Genomic DNA, 23,343 nt, shown 5'->3' with positions numbered 1-23,343 from the left:
CCTCTCCTGTGATGTTTGCAACCAACTTGTACCCCTAACAGCACACACTTGCTTTTTTTCCCCTTCAGACACATGTATTTGTTATAACACCTTGGGAAGGAAAAGGGTGCTGCCTTTGCAAAGTTAGATAACTGGCCCAGTTCTTTGCTGCCGGATTGGCTGGGAGAGGCCCTGTAAAACCATGCTGGCCAGGCGCCCAGCCCAGCCCTGCAAGGCTGCAAGCTATTTCCACAATTGGCCACTTCAGAGTGGGAGAGGGGGAGGTGAAGACAGCCGGGCAAGCTGCATCTCTGCCAGGCTGCTTCCCATTCTCCTTGTTTTTTCTCGGCCAGAGCAGTTCGGCACGCCTGCTCTGGGTGCCTCTGAGCCCATCTCACAGCACCCAGGATAGTGGGCTGTAAGGTTGTTGGCCAGGCACCTGGCCCTCCCTTAGCTCTGCTGGCACAGTCCCAGGACAGGACATGTCAAGCTGCAACACCCCTGGGGGCCCCACTGCCCTGGACTTTCCGGAAGTCCTGAAGTCCCTACTGGAGTATTCCTTGCCCTGGACCAACAAGATGACAGGTAGGATTGAGGAAATATGTACTGGGGGTTCTGTTTTGATTTCTCCATCCGCTCCTTCAGTTGCAAGGTGAGAAAGGGGCAAATCTTGTTTGCTGCAAGCCCTTCCAGGGCGTTTCCTCAAAGTATCCAAGTCAGACAGGGAGTTCTGGCACTGTGCATGTTGTGCAGCTAGGAGGAAAAAGGGCAGCAATGGATTGATTATAAAATCATGCTGAGCTCTTGATCCTTTTAATCTCTGTGCTCAGCTACTTCTTGGAAACCCTCAAAGATTCATGCACAGAAAAGGCTTGGGCACAAATGTTCATGCTCACATAGAAGCAACTTCCAGGATTGCCATTTGTTGTTGTCCTATGGTTAATAAACACTAAGTCTCCAGACATTGCCTTTTCCCAGACTCAGACTGTCCAGAGAGCCCAGCCTGCATGGGCCAGGCTGACTGTGCAAACTTTGTTTAATTGTTTATCAGTGAAAAGCTGGGATAGAGAACACAGAAAATGCTGCATTTCTGCATTTTCTTTGCAAGAGCACTTCTGTACTCCTAGGCTTTCTCACTATGTGTGCAGCATCCTAGAAAACAAATAGAAAGGACCCAAGAGGTTATTTAGTTTGGGCTTTGCTGTGCTGAACACTTCCCTGATGCTGCACTGATGGCTTTGCTAATCCTGGGTCTGCTCCAAGCACCCATCACAGAGCTTGAGTACTCTCTGGTTTTGGATAGGATGCTACACACCCTTGACAAGCTGCTTTTTGGTTCTTATATTTTAACATTTGCTGCACAGCGCTGGGGAGGTGTGTGCGAACACCTCAGCTCAACAACAAGCCTATGTCTGGGCATCAGTGAGTTGAGCTCACAGAAACAAATGTGCACAGAGCGTGCTCCTCTCTAGGAAGTTGCTACCAGGACATCCAGGCAGCTCTGCAATGTTGAGGGGCAGCAGAACCCAGGAGCAGAAAAGCCAGACACACAGTGTGGAGAGGGACCCTGTTCTTACTCCAGGGTCAATGGGAGAAAAGGCTGCTCCTGTGACAGTAAAGCATTCATGTAAGGAAAGGCACCTGCCTACACCTGCTGTAATACAGTGAGCCCTATGGCACATGCACAGCTCCCTGTGGAAAAGGGAAATAGGGCAAGGGGAACTGCCCCACCCCTAGGGGCTCATTTTGTCATTGCTCTGCTGCTGCCTGCCGTGAGCTCTCTCTTCTTTGCTGAGACTGCCCACTAACAGGTGTGTTTACATGCCACACGGTAAGAAGTCCCACTGTTTGTGTGGACCAGGGCATGTTTTCCCAGCTGACAGTACCCAGGTACTGTGGGTAAGAAAGTGGAACTGTCTGGGAGGAGGCGGTAACAGCCAAGGGCAGCTCATGTGGTGCAGAGCCTTGCTGTGGCTAAGCTGAGTTTGGCTGCTTTTCTGGGATCTCTGTTCTCCACAGCCAAGTGGATTCAATTAATCCAAGGGAGGAGTGCTGGCAAGACCTATCTGTTTAGAGTAGGGGGTAGAGGAGAGATCAATGATTTGAAGAGAGAATAATTTAGCCTTAACTGAATGTGACTTATTTGGCAGCTGAGAGTGCTGTTTTGTGGCAGCTTTCTTCCTCAGCTCCAGGACCACCCTGCCTTTTCGCATCACTTCCCGTAGTCCTCAAAACTGTCTTTATTATGCTGCCTCCTTCTCCAGACCAGCATTCCCATCATGGCCCTCTTCCCACAGAGCTCAGTTCTCTGCTTCTGGGTCTCCATACTTGGACAGCACTCATCTGGATTTGCTAGTTCTCAGGCCTCTCTCTGAAATTCTCTATTCTGCTATTCAGACCTCCCATTGAGGCTTACTGTACATCTCCTCCTCACACCCTATGCCCAGCAATGAGCTGCTTATCACTTGCCTCCCTCCCTGCTGCACCCCAGAACTGGGCTGTTCTGTATCATCTGGCCCTGACAAGATTCCCAGCAGCAACAGTCAAGGCTGCTGCATTCCTCTCCTCACATCTCATTGTCCTCCACTCTTCCTTCTCAGCTGCAGAGTGAAAGCAAATGTAAAAATCCCAGGCAGATCCCAGCTTAACCAAGAAGGTAAAGCTTGTGGTACAGTACCTGCTTTCTGTTGGCAATTGCTTTGAACACCTAATCCTGGGAGGCAGTGAGGAAAAACACTCAGGGCAGCCTCCCTCCTAGCTGGCAGGGAAGTGCTAATGCTGGAGCAGGGTGATGTGAGAAGCAACCCACAAGAATGTTCCTCAGGAACTCCCTCCCTCCTGGCCTTTGGGAAGAGCAGCGAACACTGTGTAGTCTAGATCCTTTCCAAGGAAAGTCACAACTCACAGTGGTGCAGAACAAAACTTAGTACAGTGCAACATGGGTGGAAATGTGGTGGAGGAAGAACGTGGCCAATCTAAAGGGAAAAGCCCTGGAGTAAAAGCTGCTGAGTGGTTTTAATAACCTCCCTTCATACAGACATTACCCAGCAAAGCAGCTGCCATTGAGCTCTGCAGGGGTGATGTGCGCAGATCCTGTTCCTTGAAGGAGTGTTGTACAGTACTGAGGCACAGCATCATCCTTGGGGGCCACCAGCACTGACAACAATGGAACAAAGTGACCATGAGAGCTACAACTGAATGGGAAGCCTGCAGCCTGCCCCACATTGGCTGTGTCTACTTGCCTAAAAGCTGTTCTTTTGTAACCTCACTTGGTTCTCTATCTACCACCTATCAGTAGCTGTTTCCTAGACAAAAGCACCACTGCGGACTTGCTGCCCCTTGCCAAGCTGTGTGTGCTGCCTCTGTCGTGTGTGGTCTGACATCTGCGTCTCATTACCCTCTGTGAAGTGGCATCTCCCTTTCACACATGTGCCTTTTCTTCCTGCCAGCTGAGCTCGGCAAGGCAGAGGGAGTCCATGCAGGGCACGTAGCAGCCCTGGAGCACACTGGGCAGCAGAGCATGACCTGCTCTGCCTGCTTCTTGCAACTGGATTTATCAGCCTTGATAAATGATGCATTAACCTGCGCCGTTGCAGCCTATAGTAACAGGGTGTCCTTTTCCAAGCTTCCCGCTGGGCAGCACGTGTGCAGGAGTTGCATCGGGAATCCCACCCGTTCCCTGTGAAGGAGGGAGCAGATTGGGCCTCCCAGCCCACGCAAGAGAAGTAGCTGCTGGGTAGGGCAGCTCCACATCACGCAGGTTGGGTGGAGATGTCCTTTGGTCCTCATTGCAGTAAGACAATGGAGAAAAACACCTACCCTGTGGGACTTCACATTCCATTCCTTTCCCTGGGGCACGTGGAGAAGAGTTTAGACCTGATTTTGGGGTTTTTTTTGTTTGTTTTTGTCACAAAGACCATCAGGGTTTATTAGTAAGGGTCAGGTAAAATCGTGCCGTGCCAGTTAAATTAAATGTCTGAGGTTTGTGGCAGGGAAGTTCAACCAAGCAGATGCCCAAGTGCCTACCTGAGAGGAAGATGTCTTTTTTTTCTGCTGGCACGTACGGGAATGCCTCTGCCCTCGCGGCTCTGTTGGATGCAGACGGGCCGATCCCAGCGGAGCACACCCCCCCTTTCCCGGCTCGCAGCACTGTATAATAGGTTCGCTGCAGCCCATCCTGCCGAGAGAACAGCAGCCGCTGCTGACAGGAGAAGCCTGTGGCTGCAGCATGAGACTTCTGCGAATTTATTCATTTGTGGGAGAGGCTCCTCAGTATCCACCTGTGCTCTCGGGAACGAACTTGGCAATATTTGCTCCCTTCTTGTGTTCAGCAGCTTAAATCCCAACACGGCATCCTTGCTGCTGGAGCAAGGGAGCCGCTTGGAGAATCACAAGAATTTCTTGTGATCACGACAATTTGGAAAGGCAGCCTCTCCTCCCTTCCCCCAGCAGCCCGCCCATGCCAGCACTGCAGTGAAGTCCCTCTCCCTGCCCATGTTATGTAGGGCACGCCGCTGCGGGCATCGTGTGGGACGGAGGGAGATTAAATCCAGGGCACGCGCGAAAGGTGATTTCGGGATCCTAAATGAGGATATGCAAGGGCAAGCTGGAGCGCTGGCGCCGGGACAGGGCGGGGAGGGGGTTCGCAGGCGTCGCGCTGCCGGGACGGCCCTCACGGACGCCCGGTCGGCCGCGGCCCCCTCAGGCACTGCCGGGCCGCGGAAACAGCTGGGCGCGCGGAGGCGCGGAAGGTGCGCAGCCTCCGCCGCCCACGCGCACGCTGCCTCCCCCCGCCTCCTCCGCCCTCCTGACGGTGACGCAGCGCCCGCGGGAGGAGCGGGAGGAGGCGGGGCCCAGAATGCTAATGAGCTCCGTTGAGGCCCCGCCTCTGCACGTGCCCTGGCGGGCGGGGGGCGCGTGCCCGCGCCGGACGCGGGGAGGGCAGGGCGGGGAAGGCGGGGCCTGTCCGCGCGGGGCCACCCCCCTCGGGGGACACGGGCCAATCCCGGGGCGCGGTCCCGGAGCTCATGAATACTGAAGCACGCGCCGGGCGTCAGCCGGCCGCGCCTGCGCCGTTCGCTCCGCGCTTCGCCGCCGCTGCTGCCTCCGCCGGGTCCCGGGGAGCCGCCGCAGCCCCGCGCCGCCGGTGACCGCTGACAGCCCGCCCGCCCGCGGGGAGTATGCCCGGCCGCGCCGCGCACCAGGAGGCGGCGGCGGCGGCGGGAGGACCAGAGCCCACTGCAGCCGGGGGGAGCGCGGGGGCCGCCGCGCAGCAGGAGCGGCGGGGCCTGGCGGGCGCGTTCCCGCTGGTGTTGAAGAAGCTGATGGAGAACCCGCCGCGGGAGGCGCGCCTGGGTGAGCGCGGGGGCGCGCGCGGGGACAGCGGGAGCGCGCGGCGCCCCCCAGTTATCCGCCCCCACCGCCCCCTTCCCGCCCCGTGGCTCGGAGGGCGGGACCCGCCGGGTCACGGCGGGACTGGCCGCGGGGGGAGCACCCGCGGAAGAGGCCGCACGCCCCGGCCCCCTCCCTCCGCCCCGTCCCTCCCTCCCTCCGCCCCCCTGGCCGGCCGAGCCAAGAGCCGGCGGCACGGGATCGTTCCCCGCCTCCCGGGGATCGTCCTCTCCGGAGCGTGTAGGTGCCTGCGCTGGGCAAAACCGAACGCTGCGGGAGCGAGGGGTGGGCAGGAGCTGAGACGCGACACGCTGGTTTTAGTCCCTCGGCTCTCTGCAGCCTCCCCCGCCTGTAGACGCGTAGCTGGGAGCAGCAGTGAGAAGGTTTCCAGTCTTGCTTGACCTTAATTGCTGGGAAGTTGCCCGATGACACCAGTAAACAGCGGATCCCCTCAGCTTAGGTTCGGTGATAATCCATAAGGGTATGAGTGACTGCCTGCACATGCAGTCCTGCATGGGCTGGAGCTGCCTCTCTGCCACTGGTGATGTGGACAGCAGCTGTGTAAATAACAGCGCTAGTGCTTGCAGTCTTCGGTGCTGATGGCACCCTTTCTTTTTTTCTTGGCTTTTTTTTTTTTTTGCCTTTTTTCTTGGCTTTTTTTTTTTTTTGCCTTTTTTCTTGGCTTTTTTTTTTTTTTCTCTCCTCATCTGGCAGTATTTTTGCCTTTCTGAGTATCAGTTTCATTTCGAGGAATTATCTGCAGTGCTGTAATGCCCAGTGTACTGGTGTATAATAAAAGAAGTCCTTACACCTATGAATTTTGAGGTTAAAAATAATTTTTTGGAACAGTACACAACATCCAGGGTAAACCACAGCATAAACAAGGTTGGCAAGATTGTTGCCAGTGAGGATCCTACCTGCCTTGCATGTCTAATATTGCACAATACCCTGCAAATCCATTTTGTGTTTCTGGAGACTGTCTTTTTCTCCTTCCTGCTAAAAAAAAAAAAAAAAACTTGTGATAAAGGTTTTAGTTATGTTGCTATGGTGCAGGATGCTGCAGCACACAGAATCTTGAATCTACAGAATAATGGGATTTCTTAAGATATTTCTGCACCTGGTCCTTTTTAAAGACATTAGTGCCAGCAGGAGCAATTTCAGTTCATGTATGGTTGCTGATAGGGATTTAGTGACTTTGTCTTGGGGCTGGTTTTTGTGTTCAGAATCATGTGATGTGGCTTATGGAAATGTAAAATTCTGAAATTAATATGATTGTGAGGTAGTGCATTTTTCTAAAATTAGAAACATTTGACACTAGATTGATTAATAGATGACCCCATTCTAGCTCGTGAAGGTGTTCAGCTGAAGCCTCTGAAGCTTGCTACTGAGTCCATTTCATCTTGATTATCCCTCTCCATTCACGGGGTGATAAAGTTCAGGTTGTTCTTGTTCTTAAAATTTCTCCATAGATTTCCTTAGTTCACCATGTTCTGTTTCACTTCACGCTTTGTAGAACTTGTTGCTCTCTGTTTATTTTGGTCTCTGATACTTTTTTTGTCTGCATATTCAAGACAAAAGAAAGAATGCCTTCATTGTCAGCAGGTAGTTACTCCAAATTTACAAAAGGCTTGTCAGTAGACCTGTGACTCAATTGATTTCAGAGGGTCCTTGATTATTTTCTGTTCTTTTAACGGTGATACACTCAAAATGTTAAAAAATTACTTATTCACTTAATCCAATGGTGCGCTTTCAGCAAACTTTTTGAGTAAAGACCCTGCACTTTTGTCTGGAATGCCTATTGACAAAAACACAGTCTCTGTTTTATTCTATAAGGAGTTTTATCAGCTAGCTGCACTGCCTGTCCGTTTGTAGTCTCTGCAAGCTACCTGTGGGTTTTCCAATTGCTGTGGGTAATTTGACTACCCAGTCAAAGCAAGCAGCTTTCTAATCCTCCTGAGCAGCAGAGGAGGGAGGTCAGCCAGTTCCAGCAGAATGCCATCCCCTTGAACACCCTGCCATGGACCAGGTACAGCTCCCCAGCCTTGCTGGGAGTTGGAAGGATTAAATAAATAAAAATAATGATATTTGTATAAAAAAAGAAAAAGTCCCGTGGGTTAAGGAAAGGCAATTATTATTCTGGAGCAGGAGTGTAGGTCTCTTCCATTAGTAAGGAGCTGCTGCATACTCTCCAAAGGATGCCTTAATCACCGGTTGCATGCTGCTGTGACAGGAGAAATGCATCAGCAAACATCACAGTAATGGGCATTAGGGATAGGGAACCCTGCAACCTGCCCTGCACAAGTGGGACTAAAGATTTATGGAGCAATCTGCCCATAGGTGTGTGTATATATATATATTTATATAGGGAGAGAGAGAGAGTGGTTGAGTGGTTTCAGTATAATTTAACAATATTTTTTTGGTGAACAAGAGGAAGTTTTTCAAATAAGTATTTGTTCTGTTTGTGGCTGGGCTAGCTCTTGACAGTGTGATGGCCAAAATCTTTTGGTTGGTTTTTGGTTTAGTTGTTTTTTTTTGGTGTTGAGGAAAAACCAGGACAGGGAATAAAGCTCTTTCCAACAGTTCAGTAACTGGAATGGTCCACTTAAGTCACTGAGCATAAACTGGTGTCCTCACTGTTGACAGCAAATGTAGAGCCCAGTTAATAGGTCACAGTAGCAGAATGAGGGGGCTAAATCGGACATGAGCCATCATCTGCACAAGTACAGTCCAGATTTATCAGGGTGACCTTGAATCGCTGCAAATGGAGCCTCTTAGGATACTGCAGCTCTACTGTCAGGTAATACCTGTTTACCCTATAAATATCTTAAGAGAATTAATCTTTCAGGTCCCTTTGCTGAGGTAGGCAGAAAGTTCCCCCTCAAGATGCAAGAAGTTAATTAGTGTTTCATTAGATGTTGTGCACCCAAGCATGATGTTGTGTGGCAGAAATAAAAGATTAAATGAATAGAAAGAAAGCCCGTGGGAAAACATCAACGCAAAAATGATCATACAAAGGTTTTTCCATGTTATGTATCATTTTTGAAACAGATGAGCTCCCAATATGTGTTAATTTCCGCTATTTTATTTCAGATGCTGTTAGAAGTGAGGGAGGAGAGAGAGAGACAGCATAGCTAAACAAAGACAGCACTGGGGGCCCAGTGCTTGCTGAGTTGTCAGCTTGTAGCAAAAGGACAAAAAATTTCAGATGCTTTCCTCACGTGGAGGAAGGATCTAATCTGGTGTGAGCCAGGGACAATCATAAGAGGAAATTGGAGGATCCACAGTTTTTCCAGGTTACTGCAGGACAGCAGGATGATCATGCACATCCAAAAGGCATTAAAAGATCTGAGAAGAGCCACATATGCCAGTAGTGTAATCTTTTTAGCATCTACCTTCTGATAAATATTTTTAAGCCTTATATTCAGTCTAACAATCAGTTATATTTTTTTTTTCTCCTCTCTTGGAGGTATCATATTAGATATTGCAAAACAAAAGCACTACTGGTTTGTATTACTGGCATAAGTTATAATGGTGTAGTGTTGTTTTCAAGAGTTAAGAATTTTTTTTCCTTTTTAGTTGACATTTTGACTTGACATTTCACAAGTTTTTTATCATGCTAATTAAAAATAGTTATTTACAAATAATTTATTATTGTTGCTTGGATTTGTTTGGTGCTATCTTTACTAGGCTATCATGCACAGCATCCAGTGCAAATCTGGGTTTGCTTGTGCTGGGCACTATGAAGTGTTGGGGAGTGCACAATCTCTATTCACAGATAAAATGTTAGTTCCAATTTGGTGGGGTATGCTCCAGTAGTAAGGGAAATCCTCCTTATATATGGAGTAGATGCTGTTTCTTTACTGACTTCAGGTAGGAGCTGTTTAGAATCATTCTGGTTATTGACACCATTACTGTTAACCTGCATGTTTGCTTCGTCCAAGCAAAGGCTAGGAAAGTTGCAAAACTCCCCATGAAAAGGAGTTTTTAGCAGAAACAGGAGCTGGAAGATGGTGATTTGCAGGGAGCACTGTGAATTGGCAAGGAGAAGGCCAAAAGCTGCAAGGTGATATTACCAAAGCTTAGGTCCAGGAGCCACTGGTCTGAATTTAATGTGTCCTTTAGGTACTTGCTCTTGATCCCAAGCCAGTGGCTGGTGAATACTTTCTCAGCTGCTTGGTTTAAAATCAGTATCTTCTTTTGTATAAAATATTCAGAATACAGTAGGTAATTTTCTTTGTATGGCAGCACTGTTCTTTAAGCCATAAAAAGCTCTTTCAGTCTTAGATCCACACCAGCTAAGGCAACAGCGGAAGGAATGCCACTTTTATCAGAATAGGTTTTATATAATTAGGCTTTTCTGACTTACAGCCGAGTTTCACCCCCACTTCCACCCCCAATAAAGGAAATTGCTCCTTTAGCGTATTGTAGCCGGTCTAGAAAACCCTAATGCCAAAGATTGGTGCATTTTATTGGGCTAATCTCTCTTTATACTGGAGATCCAAACTGGTCCAGTGTATGTCCTTGGAGTCTCTGTCCTATTGAATTGAGTATTTGTTGGCTTCCATGGTAATGCTCAGTTTGTAGGTGATTAGGGTACAACTGGTGCTGTCCCTTCCTTTTGACAGCAGTGCTGGCAGTACTAGCACTGCTTCTGGAATGCCTCTTTCACTGCTGATAGAACTGCATGGCTGCATGGAGAACTGGATCAGGAAAAGAACTTGGATTTTTAATTTTTTTTCTGCCAGTTTATTTTTATCTCTTAAATTATGTAATTATTCCATAACTTGAGTTTTCTGCTTGGATTCTGTCCCAGACAATTGTTAAGATTCAGTAGCTATGGTGAACATAGAAACAGCCATTTTTCTGTAATATGTGCACTGTAGCACAGTAAATGGAGAAAAACGCATCAGTCTCTTGTGACTTGGGGGTGTGATGTGGGAGTGTGCCTTATTAGACATCTCCCCAAAGAGTGAAAATTGTATGTAGGTACTCTGAGCTATCTGTAGTGAGCAGCACTTGGAGCTATTGCTTTCTGTGGACGTGCTGAGTCATTTCAGAGAGAAATGCTTCTAAAATGCTGAGCAGTAAGCATCCAGGTCTCTGGTGTCCTATGGACCTTTTGACTGATTTTCAAATGTAATCTGAAAACCCATATTCTTCTCCCGTTTGTATTTAAATGATTATTCTGCACCTTCCTTCTTTGAGCATAGAATAAGCTACTCTGCTTCCTCAGAATTTTCTTAAATGGTTTCCCATGTAATCCTGCTTAGGGACACTCACTTTTGTTGTCTTCTGAGATGGGTATGTGAAACCCAGGCTGTTTTGCAGTGACTGGTTAATAAGCTCCATGCAGCACTTCATCTCCCCTTGGTAAGCTGTCAAGCAAAGATGCTGCTCTGCAGGGCTGCTCAGCTGCCTGTGGCCCAGCCATCACAGGGAAGGTTAGAGCCTTCCATACGGAAATGTTCCTTTTCAACATCTGGTTTTCCAGATCATGTCATGAGGCAGAACCATGAGCTTACTGAATTTCCTTTCATGGGGATTTTGTTGGACTCTTAAACCTTGATCTCTCCTGTGTTTTGGCTTGTACAGTGACCTACTTGTATTTTTCAGATAAAGAGAAGGAGAAAATAAAGCTTGAAGAAGATGAGGCAGCCGCTGCCAGCACTATGGCAGTCTCAGCTTCCCTCATGCCACCCATTTGGGACAAAACTATTCCTTATGATGGCGAGTCTTTCCACCTGGAGTACATGGATCTGGATGAGTTCCTGCTGGAGAATGGAATTCCTTCCAGCCCTACTCACCTGGATTTGAACCAGAATCCACTCTTGCCTGTGGCTGAGCTGGAAGGGAAGGAATCTGCCAGTGCTTCCACTGGTTCTCCTGCATCATCCTCTTCCACTGCAGTTTACCAGCAATCTGAAGCAGCCTCCAGCACAGGTAGATGGAATAATATGGGGCTCTGAGGGACTTCAGTTGTTCTCATATTAAAAGGTGTCTCTTTAGATCAAAGAGGAGATACGCTAACCTGTAAGTGTTTGCTGTGGCAGGTTAAACAGTACAAACATGCTCAATGTAGAGCCTTAGCTCATGTGTCAATTCATGAAGATGCTGCCTTTCCTTTTCTTTCCCTCTTCTCATTCTATAAAGAATAAGTGTCTATCAACATGCAGTCTGTTCGTCTATCAGTGTGCAGTCTGTTTTGCTTTTGAAATTATAAGAGCTGAAATAGCAACATAAAGTATTTGCTTTCTTGGTATTGCTAATATAGTAAGAAGCTGGACAAGTTCAGGAAATACTTTCTCAGGTTATTTTACAACAGATTTGATAGCTTGTTACAAGTAATTTTTACTACCTTGGTCTGCTTGGGTGAACTTATGAGCTTAATGTACCTCAAATAACAATGTTAAATAGAAAAACAATGAAGCAATATTTTTTGTGGTAGCCTGGAAAATGTGAATACAGACACTTGGAAAAGGTGTTTTAATGATGCAGTTTGATGTTCTGTGGTGCTTTGAAGTGGCAATGAAGGAACAAACAAACAAAACTGTGCTTAAATGGTACTAGGAAACTTCATTTGTACTATGGAGATCTTCTCTATTAAAGAATTCAGCTGCTTGGTTTGCCCTAGATTTGGAGTTTAAACATGATAGCCATCACAGTACTATTTCATGAGCAAGCTTTAAAGAAAGCATTTTCCTCTGGACCTTTTTTGTGATTCTATGGGAATGATAACATGGAACTCCTTCCATAAGTTACAGGGTGTGACTTTTTTCTAGGTGATATATGCAAAACTTATTTATTGATTACTACTGCACATGGCAGTGACATGCAGTTTTGCAACTCATGTATATGAAGTTTTGTAAACAATAGATTAATATGATAAAGCTCATGTGAACACTACCAGTGTCAGACATTTCTGTTGGGGCATTTATTTCTATGTGGAACGAAGAATACTGTTGCATTTGTAGCAAATCCTTTATTTAGTCAGTTTTTTGGAAGTCTACTTGTCTGACCTTTGAAGACTGGGGTCTTAGGGCAGGCTTGCTTCTGTAAGGATTTGTATGGTACAAAACTCAGATTGATACAAGTTTCTCCCTTCTTACTGCGGCTGAAGGTGCTTTTTATGTGTGCAAAACAAGTAATTTTTGCCAAGGAAGTATTAACTCCTGTCCTGCATCTGTCTACTCATGTCTGTTATTCTGGCGTATGCTCCTAGAGTTATATTACAGACTGGACCATGAACTCACTCTCTGTACCAGCAGCAGTACAGCACCCACCACACCTCAGGGAAGGACCAACTAATTCTATTAGAGATTTCTCACCACAGGGCAATAAAGTTGGCTTCTTTGTTGATTCTCTTAATCCTGCTGAATATATTGTAATTTCTCCTGTTGTTGTCAGAGTCCCCACCACAAAATGAGAGAAATACACCCAGCCCCATTGATCCTGACTGCGTAGAAGTTGAGGTGAATTTCAACCCTGATCCTGCTGATTTAGTGCTGTCCAGTGTGCCTGGTGGTGAGCTCTTCAATCCTCGCAAACACAAGTTTACCGAAGAGGACCTGAAACCACAACCTATGATTAAAAAAGCCAAGAAGGTTTTTGTCCCAGATGAGCAAAAGGTAACAGATTTATTGCTGCAAACTCTTCTAGGCTTTGATAAAAGTTTCTGACTGTCTGAACACTTTGACATACAGAGCTAATGCAGTTTACCTACATGATTGGTCAGAAGCACTGCCAAGAATAGAATTGGCAAGCCAACTGCTGTGCTTGCTGGTTTGCAGGTTTTGGTATCATGAGCTAATTACTGGCAAGAGCAACTGATCATGCTATACACAGAAATTAGAAGAACTAGTCAAATCCTCATCACCTGCACTTTTGAAGGCCATTGTCTATATTTGCCCAGTATTGTGTCTAATCTGGATTTAAGCAACCCAGACAACAGAACAGGTGGTTTTATGTAAAAGTTCACTCCTGAATTGAAACTAAATAAAGGAACCATTTCAGTTGGACAGCTTCTTAATACCAAAATCTCTAAAACTCTTTAGTTCTAGCAAACCACTTGGCTAATCCTAAAAGAAGACTTGTTTAAAGATGCAATCTTGCAGTTCTGCCTGGTCTCCATTTTGATGTCCGAGCCCTGCAAACCTATGGAGGGGATTCCTCAATAGAGCAGTCAGTGTGAATATCATTATACAATAAAGAGGTGTCTCCAAAACACTTGTCAGTTTGGCTTTGTTTTTTAATACAGGATGAAAAATACTGGACAAGGCGAAAGAAGAACAATGTGGCAGCGAAGCGTTCCCGTGACGCTCGGCGATTAAAGGAGAATCAGATCACAATTCGGGCGGCCTTTCTTGAGAAAGAAAATACAGCCCTGAGGACGGAGGTGGCAGAGCTGCGCAAGGAAGTGGGACGATGCAAGAACATTGTTTCTAAATACGAGACCAGATACGGACCCTTGTAAGCACACCCTTTTCCTTGTTAGGGCTCTTTGTTTTAGCCTCTTAGACTTCTCTGCCTTCTGTAGAGACTCCCAGAAATAAAGTTTATGGAGGCTTTGCCATTTTGCATCTACACTAGAAAGAAACCAACAAAACACAAACAAACCCTGTTTCTGTTGGCACAACTCCTTCAGGCCCTTTCCTGATCATTCTGTTGTCCAAAATCTTAGTGTCCATGTTTAGAACCTTGTTTTTGACACCGATAGAACATTTTCTGATGTCATACAATTGAACAGATTCACCTGTCTGGAGGAATAAATGTGGATCCCTCCAGACTGGAGAGAGCTTTTGCTATCTGTTCTAACCTTCATTTTTAAGTGGAGAAAGAGCCTAGGAGACTCCTCCCTCTCTCTCTCTTTTATTTTCTTCTTTTTTTTTTTTTTTGTTATGTTTAATTTTCAAACTCTTGCTCTTTTCTCCTCTCCATTCCACCTCCCCCTCCCAGTAAAAGTGTAAAACATAATTTTAGGATATAAGTAGATGTTGCTGGGCAGCATCATGAAATTGTTTCCTCTCCCATTCAGAGGCACTAGAAAGTATCTGGAAAGTATCTGTTGTATAGAACTCTGTTCCTGTTGAAGAGGAATAGGAGAACCTTTAGGACAGGAAGACAGGAAAACATTCAATCTCTTGTAAAAACAAAAGTATTGCAATGAATGTTATGCAGAATGGAGTCAGTGCAGTTTAGATTACAATACTGTCTAAATGTCTTGTAAGGTTCTAATCCTGGATAACTTGCAGAAACCAAGGAGAGAGAACAGTAGTGAATCACTCGCTTTACATATGTGGACAAAATAATTTGATGTGGGTTCTAGGCTGTATTTCTATCACCACCCCTCCTTTTTTTTCCTTAGAGGGTCTTCCCTCTTGAACTGCTGATAAAGCAGCATGTTGCACTTAACTGAGAAGTAAGGGAGATTTAGAAAAAGAGGTCTGGCTCATTTGGCTGAACCTTGAGTCCCAGCTGTTAAAAAATGGCCAGCATCTTATGCTTTGAAAGAAGGGGCTTTTTTAAAGAAGTAAACAAGCCACTGTTATTTTACTGCACCTTACCTGTTGTGCAAGAGATTGAGAAAGAGTTTTGGTCCTTTGCCTCGTGAACACACTATGGGATAAGCTACACCCACTATAAACACGAACAGTTTACCTCACTATCTCCTGTGCAGCAGTATATCTGGTCTCTCCACGCTTGCTGGTTCTATCTCCAGCATGTTTCCTGATAGAAAATTAGCACACAAGACTTGCCCTCTTGGAAGTAATCCATTCTCAGCACCAAGCACTGCTTCAACAATATATGGTGTTAAAAGAAAAAAATATGCTGTGTGTGATGTTGAGACCTTCTACACGACCTACAACTGCAAGAACTAGAAGCTTTACCAGAAGTGTATGTCTAGAAGTCCTCTTAACAAGGGAAGCCGTCTTAAGATAGTGGCTGTGTCAGAACTCTTAGGCTCTACTTCCTGGGAGAATATTTATATTAAGGAGTAAATGTGGGATGGTGATGTTGCGGGTAGTTGCAGTTCCTCTACTGAAATCTGAAAATACATTAGAAAAGCATTAGGGTTTATTTTCTATGCTAAAGACTAGCTTGTCTTTTAAACATAATGTGGAAATTATGAGTTTAGAGCAATTTTGTGTTGAATTCTTAAAGAAGTGGAGAAGCAGGCTAATCCACAATACCTAATGTATGCTTTGCACTATTCCCCCCCACCCCCCGCTGTTATGCTCTTAATTTGACTAGAGTGGCTCTCGATGCAGTGTTGGTCTAATTTCTTTCAAACCTACTAAAAATTGTCACCCTTTCAGCAGGGGTTTTTTCTTTCACAGGGTGGTTTGTGGTGGTGATGGTGGGAAGTATGTTATAAATAAATTGTCACACTTAACACTTTGCTTTGTTTAAAGTGACTTATCTGATTCCGAGTGATGCAACTTTAAAGACTTTTAAAAACAAAGAAACTAAAAAGCACACATGAATCGCCAGTCTTCAGAGTGAGCAGTGAAATCTGTGAGGTGTCCCAACACAAACAACTGATGATGACCCTGCCTGCCTCCTTGCCTGCAAGTACCCCATCTGACTACCCAGGGCTGGGCATGATGAAAAGTGCAAAGTCTCCTTAATTCTGTATATGGCTTTCTTATCTGTCTTTCTCACTGTAACTATGAACTACAATAAGCTTACCTACTGGGGTTTTGTCAAGACACTCAAAGTTCATGTCTCAAAGTCTGTTGACAGCCTGTGTGAATAGTGACTCTTCGTTTTGGCACTCGAGTGGAAGAAGAGAGGGAGTTTTAAATGAAAGTGTCTGTATATATAAAGAACTGCTATATTTTAAGACTCTTTTTCCCTGCAGTATAATGAATTTTATTTAATACTGCGGCTCACTTCTGGTACAGTGTAGCGTATTGTGGAGTACTGTGAGTGCAGAACTAAAGACACTGGGAAGACAGCAGCCCATAATGTGTGAGACTTCAGTGCAGAAGATTACAGCAGATGTACTGAAATAACCCAGAAAGCACCACAGTGTGCCATACAGGGAGTAATAAACCTCTATCAAATGACCCACGTAATAATAAACCACATCGGTGGCTTTCCTGCTCCACAGCTACACTTGCTGTAACCTGCCTTTTCCTTTATTTCATTTATGAGGCTCACTTTCTTTTATGGTATCTTGCTGAAAAAGAATCTATTCTTCTGCTAACGACTTAGCAATCATAGAAAAGGTGCTATTCTGAGCTGCTGATCTCCAAGTCTTTTGGCAGTCTGAAACTACCAAATGAGTATTAGCTCCAGGAAAACAATGGCTATTAGTTGCCATATTACCATTCTCTGTCTGTTGACTGCAGGACAACTGTGGTGCTGAAGGTGAAATAGCCAATGATATCCCACAGTTACATGGGCAGCTGAAGAGTGAGGACCCTTGTGCTCGTGTGGGAGGGTAGATGAAAGCTTGGATGGATTGTGGAGATGTTTATTGTGTTTAGAAGATGGTGGAAGTTCCGCTGTAAGAATTTCATCAGCATAACAAGAATCTGCTCTTATATTAAGGGAGCTTGAGAGCTAAATCTATGTGGGAAGAGCAAAAGTAGTTACTTTCTAGGAAAGGGGTACAGGGCCATGCTTGTAGCCAAAATGGAGCTTGTAAGACAGGAGTGTGTTCATGCCTGGAGATTGATGAATAGCATACACCTCAAGAAAAAAAACCTTGAAAGCTTTCTGAAGCACAAGTGCCAAAATTATGAGGCATGACTAGTTACCAGCATAGCTCACTGCTATTATATTGAACAATTATTTTGACTTCGTGTTTACCCAAGAGATTCTACCCCTAATTTCAGAGCAGAAACACAAAGAGAAAAATGTGAGAAGCAGCAGCTAATATTGTAAGCTTAATAAAAAGAAAAAAAAAATTCAAAAGCTAGGATTCATAACCAGTGTTTGACAGCATAACCTTTGTACAGAGCTTATATATTAAATGTAGTTTTTGACCTATCATTTTTAATGGACGATGTACTGGAGTAAAGAAAGTGTTTTTAATTTTTTGCTGGTTACCAAAGTATACCTATGAGTGTATTATTATAAAGCTCTGAGATAATCTTGGGATATTTTTATCAAATAGATAAATATCTTAGTTCCATGTTGCTGATATGGCAGCATATATCTCTACCTGAATTGAGCACTGCTGATTTGGACTGATATTTTCGATATGTACTGGTTTTTGCTTTATTTTGGTGATAAAGGCCCAAACCATGGATTAAGAAAACCAGCAACAAACAACCATGACAGCATGTAAATGTAGCAGCTTTTTTAATTTATAATTTCTGAATTTTCAGTTAGCCCTGGCTATTCTTAAACGTCATTCTTTCTGTTTAAATCACAAAGCCAAAAGCTAAATAACTGGGCAAAGAAGTTGCTTCAATTGGATCCTACTGTGCTTAGGAATATCTTTTAAATACTTACATATTGTGTACAGAATTTGGTTTTGCAGTATGTCATGACATTTTAACAGCAAAATATTCAGTCAGTGAGATTAGCATGTGCAATTCTATTGTTTTATTTCTGTTATCTTAAAAACTTACACAGTGGAAACTAACAGTGAATGTTCATTAGATCTTTCTTTCAGAGAAGACTGTTAGCAAACATTTGTGCTTCCCTGTAGGACAATGCAGATTTGCACAATCTGTGATTCATGTGTCTACGGGTTGCAAAACTGGAAAATCGCACTTTAGGGTGAGTGCAGCTCAACTTTTGTAGCTGGAGAATTTGGTGTTGTTGTTATTAAGAAGCAGTATCTTTAGAGATAGATGAGAAGGTAATAACTATTTAAAGGAGTGCAGATATAGCCAGACAGAAAATACTGTGCAATGCTGAATTCCTTTCTCAGTTTTTGCAGTCTCAGGAAGTTAAGTTTATTGCTCCAGAGTTCCCTGCTCCTCTTGGAATGATGTGCTATATCATTTTGTTTCTTTGACTAGGATGACAATCTTATCTGTAAGTGATAACTTGGGTATGTTTTCTTACTGATCATCAGAAGACAAATATTCTTTTAGCTCAATTTGAATATTAAAAGATGCTGAATTGATACTGTTAGGGTTTGAAGTTCTCTAGCCTTGGAACATACTCTGTAGAGGCCATAAGTTTGCCTGATGCCAACCTACCCCATTCCACAAAGGGACCATCTCCAAGGGGAGAGAATAAAGGGCATGTGCACCTTTTCAGCATCACTGCAGGTATTGCCAGGAAAGAGCAGTTCATGACAACTGTACTTTCATTAGGAAGAAGCTTAGCACCACATGGCTATTTCATAGTGCTAACTTTGAAAATATATAAACTGTGGATGAAATTTGTGGACAATGAGTGTTGTTTTACTCTACAGAAGAAAGTAGCTGTGAATAAATAATGTGCAAATTTTAATACAGTATTGCTTTCATACATGATGATCTAATCTACATATAGTGGGTTTGTGTCTAAAAATTCCAAGAAGCTTAATCTTTCACCTGTTGCCAAGATCTGCTCCCACTGAAGCTAGTAACAAAGATCTCATTAACTCCCACAGGAAAAAGTCTTTACCCTTATGTGGTTATTGTAAAGTTTTAGCAAGTGCTGGAGTCATGGGTGTCTTTGTTTTACTCTGAAGCATTCTGTGCTGGAATCAGGTGGATACATCTCAGATTGCAGGTATAGTGTTGGTAAACTGGTCCTGATAGTTTTGATATTCAGATAATCTGAACTCTGCTTTTTTTTGGTCCTCCATGGACAGAGTGAAAAAGTAGTGTACTATAAACTTGTGTTGGAGAAGAAATGTTTTCACGTTGTTTGGTTTTTTGCTAAGCGTCTTTTTGCAGTAAGATTTTATGGCTTTTCTGACAATTCTCCATTTCCTTGCTGTGATGTTTGAAAGCCCAAGGTGTTCTAACTAGAAATCGCTTTCAGCATTATCTGCAAGCCTGCTACTAATTGTACCAAATCAATTTCAAGTTGGGAGGTGCAGTGGAAGCCCAGCAGCTTTGAGAATACTGTAATAAAACCACTTATACAGATTTTATTTTATTTTTTTTTTAGATAGCAAAAATAAATGGACCTGCACCGAGAAGAATATTGCTGCTTCAGTATTGTAAGCCACCTGAGCATAAAAAAGGGCTTTGTTCGTTGTGATCAGGTGCTTTCATTTTTAGTGAGAGAGAAGGTATCTCAGATCTTTGTAAAATCCAGATAGGCTTTTGTTCACCCTTCTAGTTTTAGCTGCTACTAAGCACAAGATGAGAAATGCAAATTTATCTTAGTGCATAAATCTCATTTTTTTGGCAACATACAGTCATTTTTTAGTGCTAGCATTATGCCTTTGTAGCACTACAAAATTCAGACTGGCTTTCTAGATGTTCAGATAATTACTCTGGTCTGTATATCTGCCACTGTAACATGGTGAAGATAGATAAACTCACAGATGAAGACTGGGAGAAAGGTAGAAAGAATAAGCTTAACTAAATATCTGTGGAGATACTAACATAATGCTAATTGAGAAATTACAGTGATTTAACTCATCATAATGCAAATTGGCATAGAGATGTAATTTGTTAGTGTGATAGTCCTCTGTCCCTCGTGAGTTACTTTTGGAATGCAAACTTCTTGAACTTCAGACACCTACAGGGAAAAAGGAATCCTTTGAGTAGATACATACATAGATAGACATAGATACTTGGCAAGGAGAGCAAAGAATGAAAGAGGAAGGGGAGAGTAATGCAAGAGTCTGACCTGAGTGAAATTGCTAAAACCGACATCTCACTGTTTACAATTTTAAGCCAGTTTGGATCCCCTCAGTTTAGCATCATATTGAAGATAAGTAATTGTTTAGGTCTTGGGAATCTCCTTGTCTTGGTCCTACTTCCACAGTCCAGAAAGAAGTGAAAGGAATATATAGATAGGGAGAAGAGTTACTGCAGAAAGGCATGAAAAAATAGCTGTTGCTTCAACTAAGCGTGCTGTTGCGCTGGGACTTGACCTGCCAATGTGACCTGGTCAGTGCTGTCTCATAAGGAAACTACTTATCTGAGGCCCCAGTCTTTTAAGGCCTCAGTTCTGCTGCCATTTCTGCATGGGAAGAGCCCTATATCTATAGAGAACCATGTGGACTTCACAGGATCTGTTATTGAATGTGAAGCTCTGCCCAAGCAGTCAGCTGCAGAATTGTGTCCTTAACACACTGTCCAGTTGTAGTTATAGGGCTGTTGATATTAAGTGTAATCTGGTGCCTGTTATATAGCCAAAACCCTTGTTACTTCATTTTCCTAACTAAGGCATGAGCAGAAGCCCTTTGCTGTACAACATCTGTAAAAAACTTTAAAATGTACTTCACATATGTCTAGTAAATTAAGGCATGTGATTTTGGTCTGTGGGTCTCAACAAACCTTGCTCGTGTACCTGCCTGAATGTTTTCCTAGATCTGCAGCTCCGTTTCAGTGAGAAGGGATGGTGGGATTTGTTCTCTCGAGGGGGCACAATAGCAGCTCTCACCTGTCACACTGCGGTGACCGCTTGCTACTGGCCAGAATCAGGGATGGATGCATCCTCCGCACTTTCATGTGAAGTTGTCTGAAATATGGTGATTAACATAATTATTGGAATACTGTATTTTGTATAACTTAGAACATGTAAATACACTTTTAAAACTAATCTGTTCTATGAAGTAATAAATAAGTGCTTCCATTGTAATATCTGAATATTGTTAATGCTTCATGTAGCTTGATTTGGGATTATTTCTTTCCTAGAGAACTACAGAAATCAAAACAAAGATTGATGTTGTGGAATTCTAGTCTAGTTGTGATGCTTTCTATCAACAAAAAATGTTAAAAAATAATAATGAGCTACTTAAGCAGAGAAACTAAGATTTTGAGGGAACTGATTCTCTTCCAGTCTTTCTTTAACAGTAGTTACTGATTACATTCATAACTGTACTCTTCCCATCCTGTTAGCTGGACAGTTGATTTGTTTGTGAGTAGCATTTGGAAAGTAGCAATATTTAATTATTTGAAAACTTTAGTGACTGAGGAATACTAAAGCTGGGTGGTTTTTGTTTGGTGTGGTTTTTTTTAACTATTCTCTCTTTTGGCTCAAACAGATCTGTCTCCACCCTTCAGCCAGACTGCAGCAAGTTGCAGTGCAGCAGTGAGTGACTGTTACTGAAGCTCATTTGTGACCTAGATAGTCTACATCTTTATTAGTTCCATTATGTACGTAGATGACACAGGTTTCCTGTTGTGGTGTGGAGAGAGAGAGAGAAGGTGATTAATGACTTGTGGTTTTGCTGAGTACATGTTCACTGGATGCTGCACAGCTGGACCTTTCATCAGATTTCATGACCTTTTCTATCTTGTGTTAAAAAGAAAAAAAACAGAAAACAGTGGAGTAAGAATCATAAGTAGTCTGCTAGGAAATCAGAATGCTTGGGTTTTGAGGAGGAGGTGAGATTAGTCCATCAGCCTTCATGTAAAGAGATTAGCCTGTGATGACACTTTCTCCGGCCATAATGTAACTTTGTCTTTAATGCTGTACTGGAGCAGTCTCAGAGCTCTCTGGTAACAGCTGTGTCTGCAGTGTTCCATAAATGACAAAGCCACATCTTTTGTAGCAGGCAGAGACAATGGCATCTCTTTTTATTTTCTTCTATTTTCTTTCCTCCTCTCTCAGTGTCTCTAGGCTGTAAAATAGCTACGAAACAGCTAAGCAAATGTGCAGGTTACTCTGAAAACTCTGTTCTTGTTAAGCTTTTTCAGACACATACAGTTTTTAACTGAAAAATTTGAGGGAACTCCTATCTGCTATATTTGGCCTGAAATTCTGTTGCCTCTTGGATAAAAGTATTTTTTTGTCTTCAGATGTGACACTGATCTGTCCCATTCATTCAGTGGGATGGATGATAAATCTGCACAGTATTTATATAAGATATAAATCTGATCTTAGTTTTACTGTGTGTTGTTTAATCTCTTGGATGTCTACTCCTTGAGGTTGTCTATATAATTCCTGTATATGTAGCTGCTTTTTGAAGCAGTCCATCAAGAGCATTTGAGATCATCCTGACTGAAAAATTCCATAGAAGTGAAAGTGATAATAAAGCTTGTAAAGCAGCTGGGTAAAACTGTATTGCCATAAATGGTTTTAATTTATATATGAATCTTCTGTCCCAAACTGCTTATTTTGTACATAAACCTAAACACTCCTGGCAGCTGATGGGTGAAAATAAAGGTGCTTAAACAGCAATCTAATGAGGAAAGGGCATTTCACTATTACAGAGTTGGTATTATTTTATATTTCCATTTATTACACTTTTTTAAATGTATAAACCACAGATTTGAATTCTCAAAGTCTTCAGCTTGGATTTTGTGAGTAGTTTAAATCCTCTCACCTCTCTGCTCGTAACTGGTTTTTAAGAAAAAGAAAAGCTTTTGTTTAAAATGTAAAATTTTGACTGTATTAAATTCTGTTAGTACCCTTCCTTTTTAAGAAATAAAATGTATATTCCACTATGCTGAGATCCAGTAATTTTGTTCTCTAGATAGCTTACTGTGTGGTGTACAGCTGCACTGCCACCATTACACCTGCAATTTGCAGTGAAGTTGGTAGACACTAAAGCAGCTGATCACCTTTTTGGGAGCAGGTGCTTGCTGTGCATTTCCCATGTGTTAGGTGTGCTGGTAACAGGTATACAGTTCCCTGCTTTTCTTTTCTGGATTAACTGATTTCAAAAGCATTGCAAGATTTTGTGTTTGTCCTGCAATGAATCCTGGTTGAACTCTCAGGTAGGGGGAAAAATCTGAGAACAAGTCAGGCACAGACACTTGGACCATGCTTTGTAGATGTTCTCAGCCCCAACGTAACAAAGTAATCAGAATTTTACTTTTTTTTCATGGGAAGAAGTAAGGTTCTGAATAAGTAAGTTTTTTCCATGAGGACAGCTTTCTCTGTACCTTTCTATGC

General features: G+C 43.5%; 1 protein-coding gene across 2 annotated transcripts; it reads left to right on the top strand.

Annotated features, from left to right (window-relative positions):
* Positions 1 to 264: 264 nt before the first annotated feature.
* TEF (TEF transcription factor, PAR bZIP family member) lies at positions 265 to 22,908 on the top strand. 2 transcript variants are annotated; one of them, XM_084206782.1, is made up of 5 exons: positions 265 to 564; positions 10,984 to 11,310; positions 12,775 to 12,995; positions 13,625 to 13,836; positions 15,780 to 22,908. In XM_084206782.1, exons 1-5 carry the CDS (start codon positions 462 to 464, stop codon positions 15,799 to 15,801), a joined length of 885 nt encoding a protein of 294 aa, XP_084062908.1. In that variant the 5' UTR covers positions 265 to 461; the 3' UTR covers positions 15,802 to 22,908. The 2 variants fall into 2 exon arrangements, with proteins under 2 accessions (XP_084062908.1, XP_084062907.1); XM_084206781.1 differs by lacking the exon at positions 265 to 564 and adding an exon at positions 5,065 to 5,334.
* The last annotated feature ends 435 nt before the right edge of the window (positions 22,909 to 23,343 follow it).

The sequence above is a fragment of the Fringilla coelebs genome (assembly GCF_963513975.1).
Source record: "Fringilla coelebs genome assembly, chromosome: 5".
NCBI classification, from domain to species: Eukaryota; Metazoa; Chordata; class Aves; order Passeriformes; family Fringillidae; genus Fringilla; species Fringilla coelebs.
The sequence above is the reverse complement of the archived record's forward strand: the minus strand, read 5'-3'. Positions and strand labels throughout refer to the sequence as shown.

Bases quoted from the DNA above. Each gene is read 5' to 3' on its own strand.
- TEF (XM_084206781.1), top strand. From the start codon at position 5,160: ATGCCCGGCCGCGCCGCGCACCAGGAGGCGGCGGCGGCGGCGGGAGGA. The intron at 11,311-12,774 runs GTAGATGGAATA...TGTTGTTGTCAG, and splicing joins TGAAGCAGCCTCCAGCACAG to AGTCCCCACCACAAAATGAG. The intron at 13,837-15,779 runs GTAAGCACACCC...CTTTGTTTAAAG, and splicing joins GAGACCAGATACGGACCCTT to TGACTTATCTGATTCCGAGT.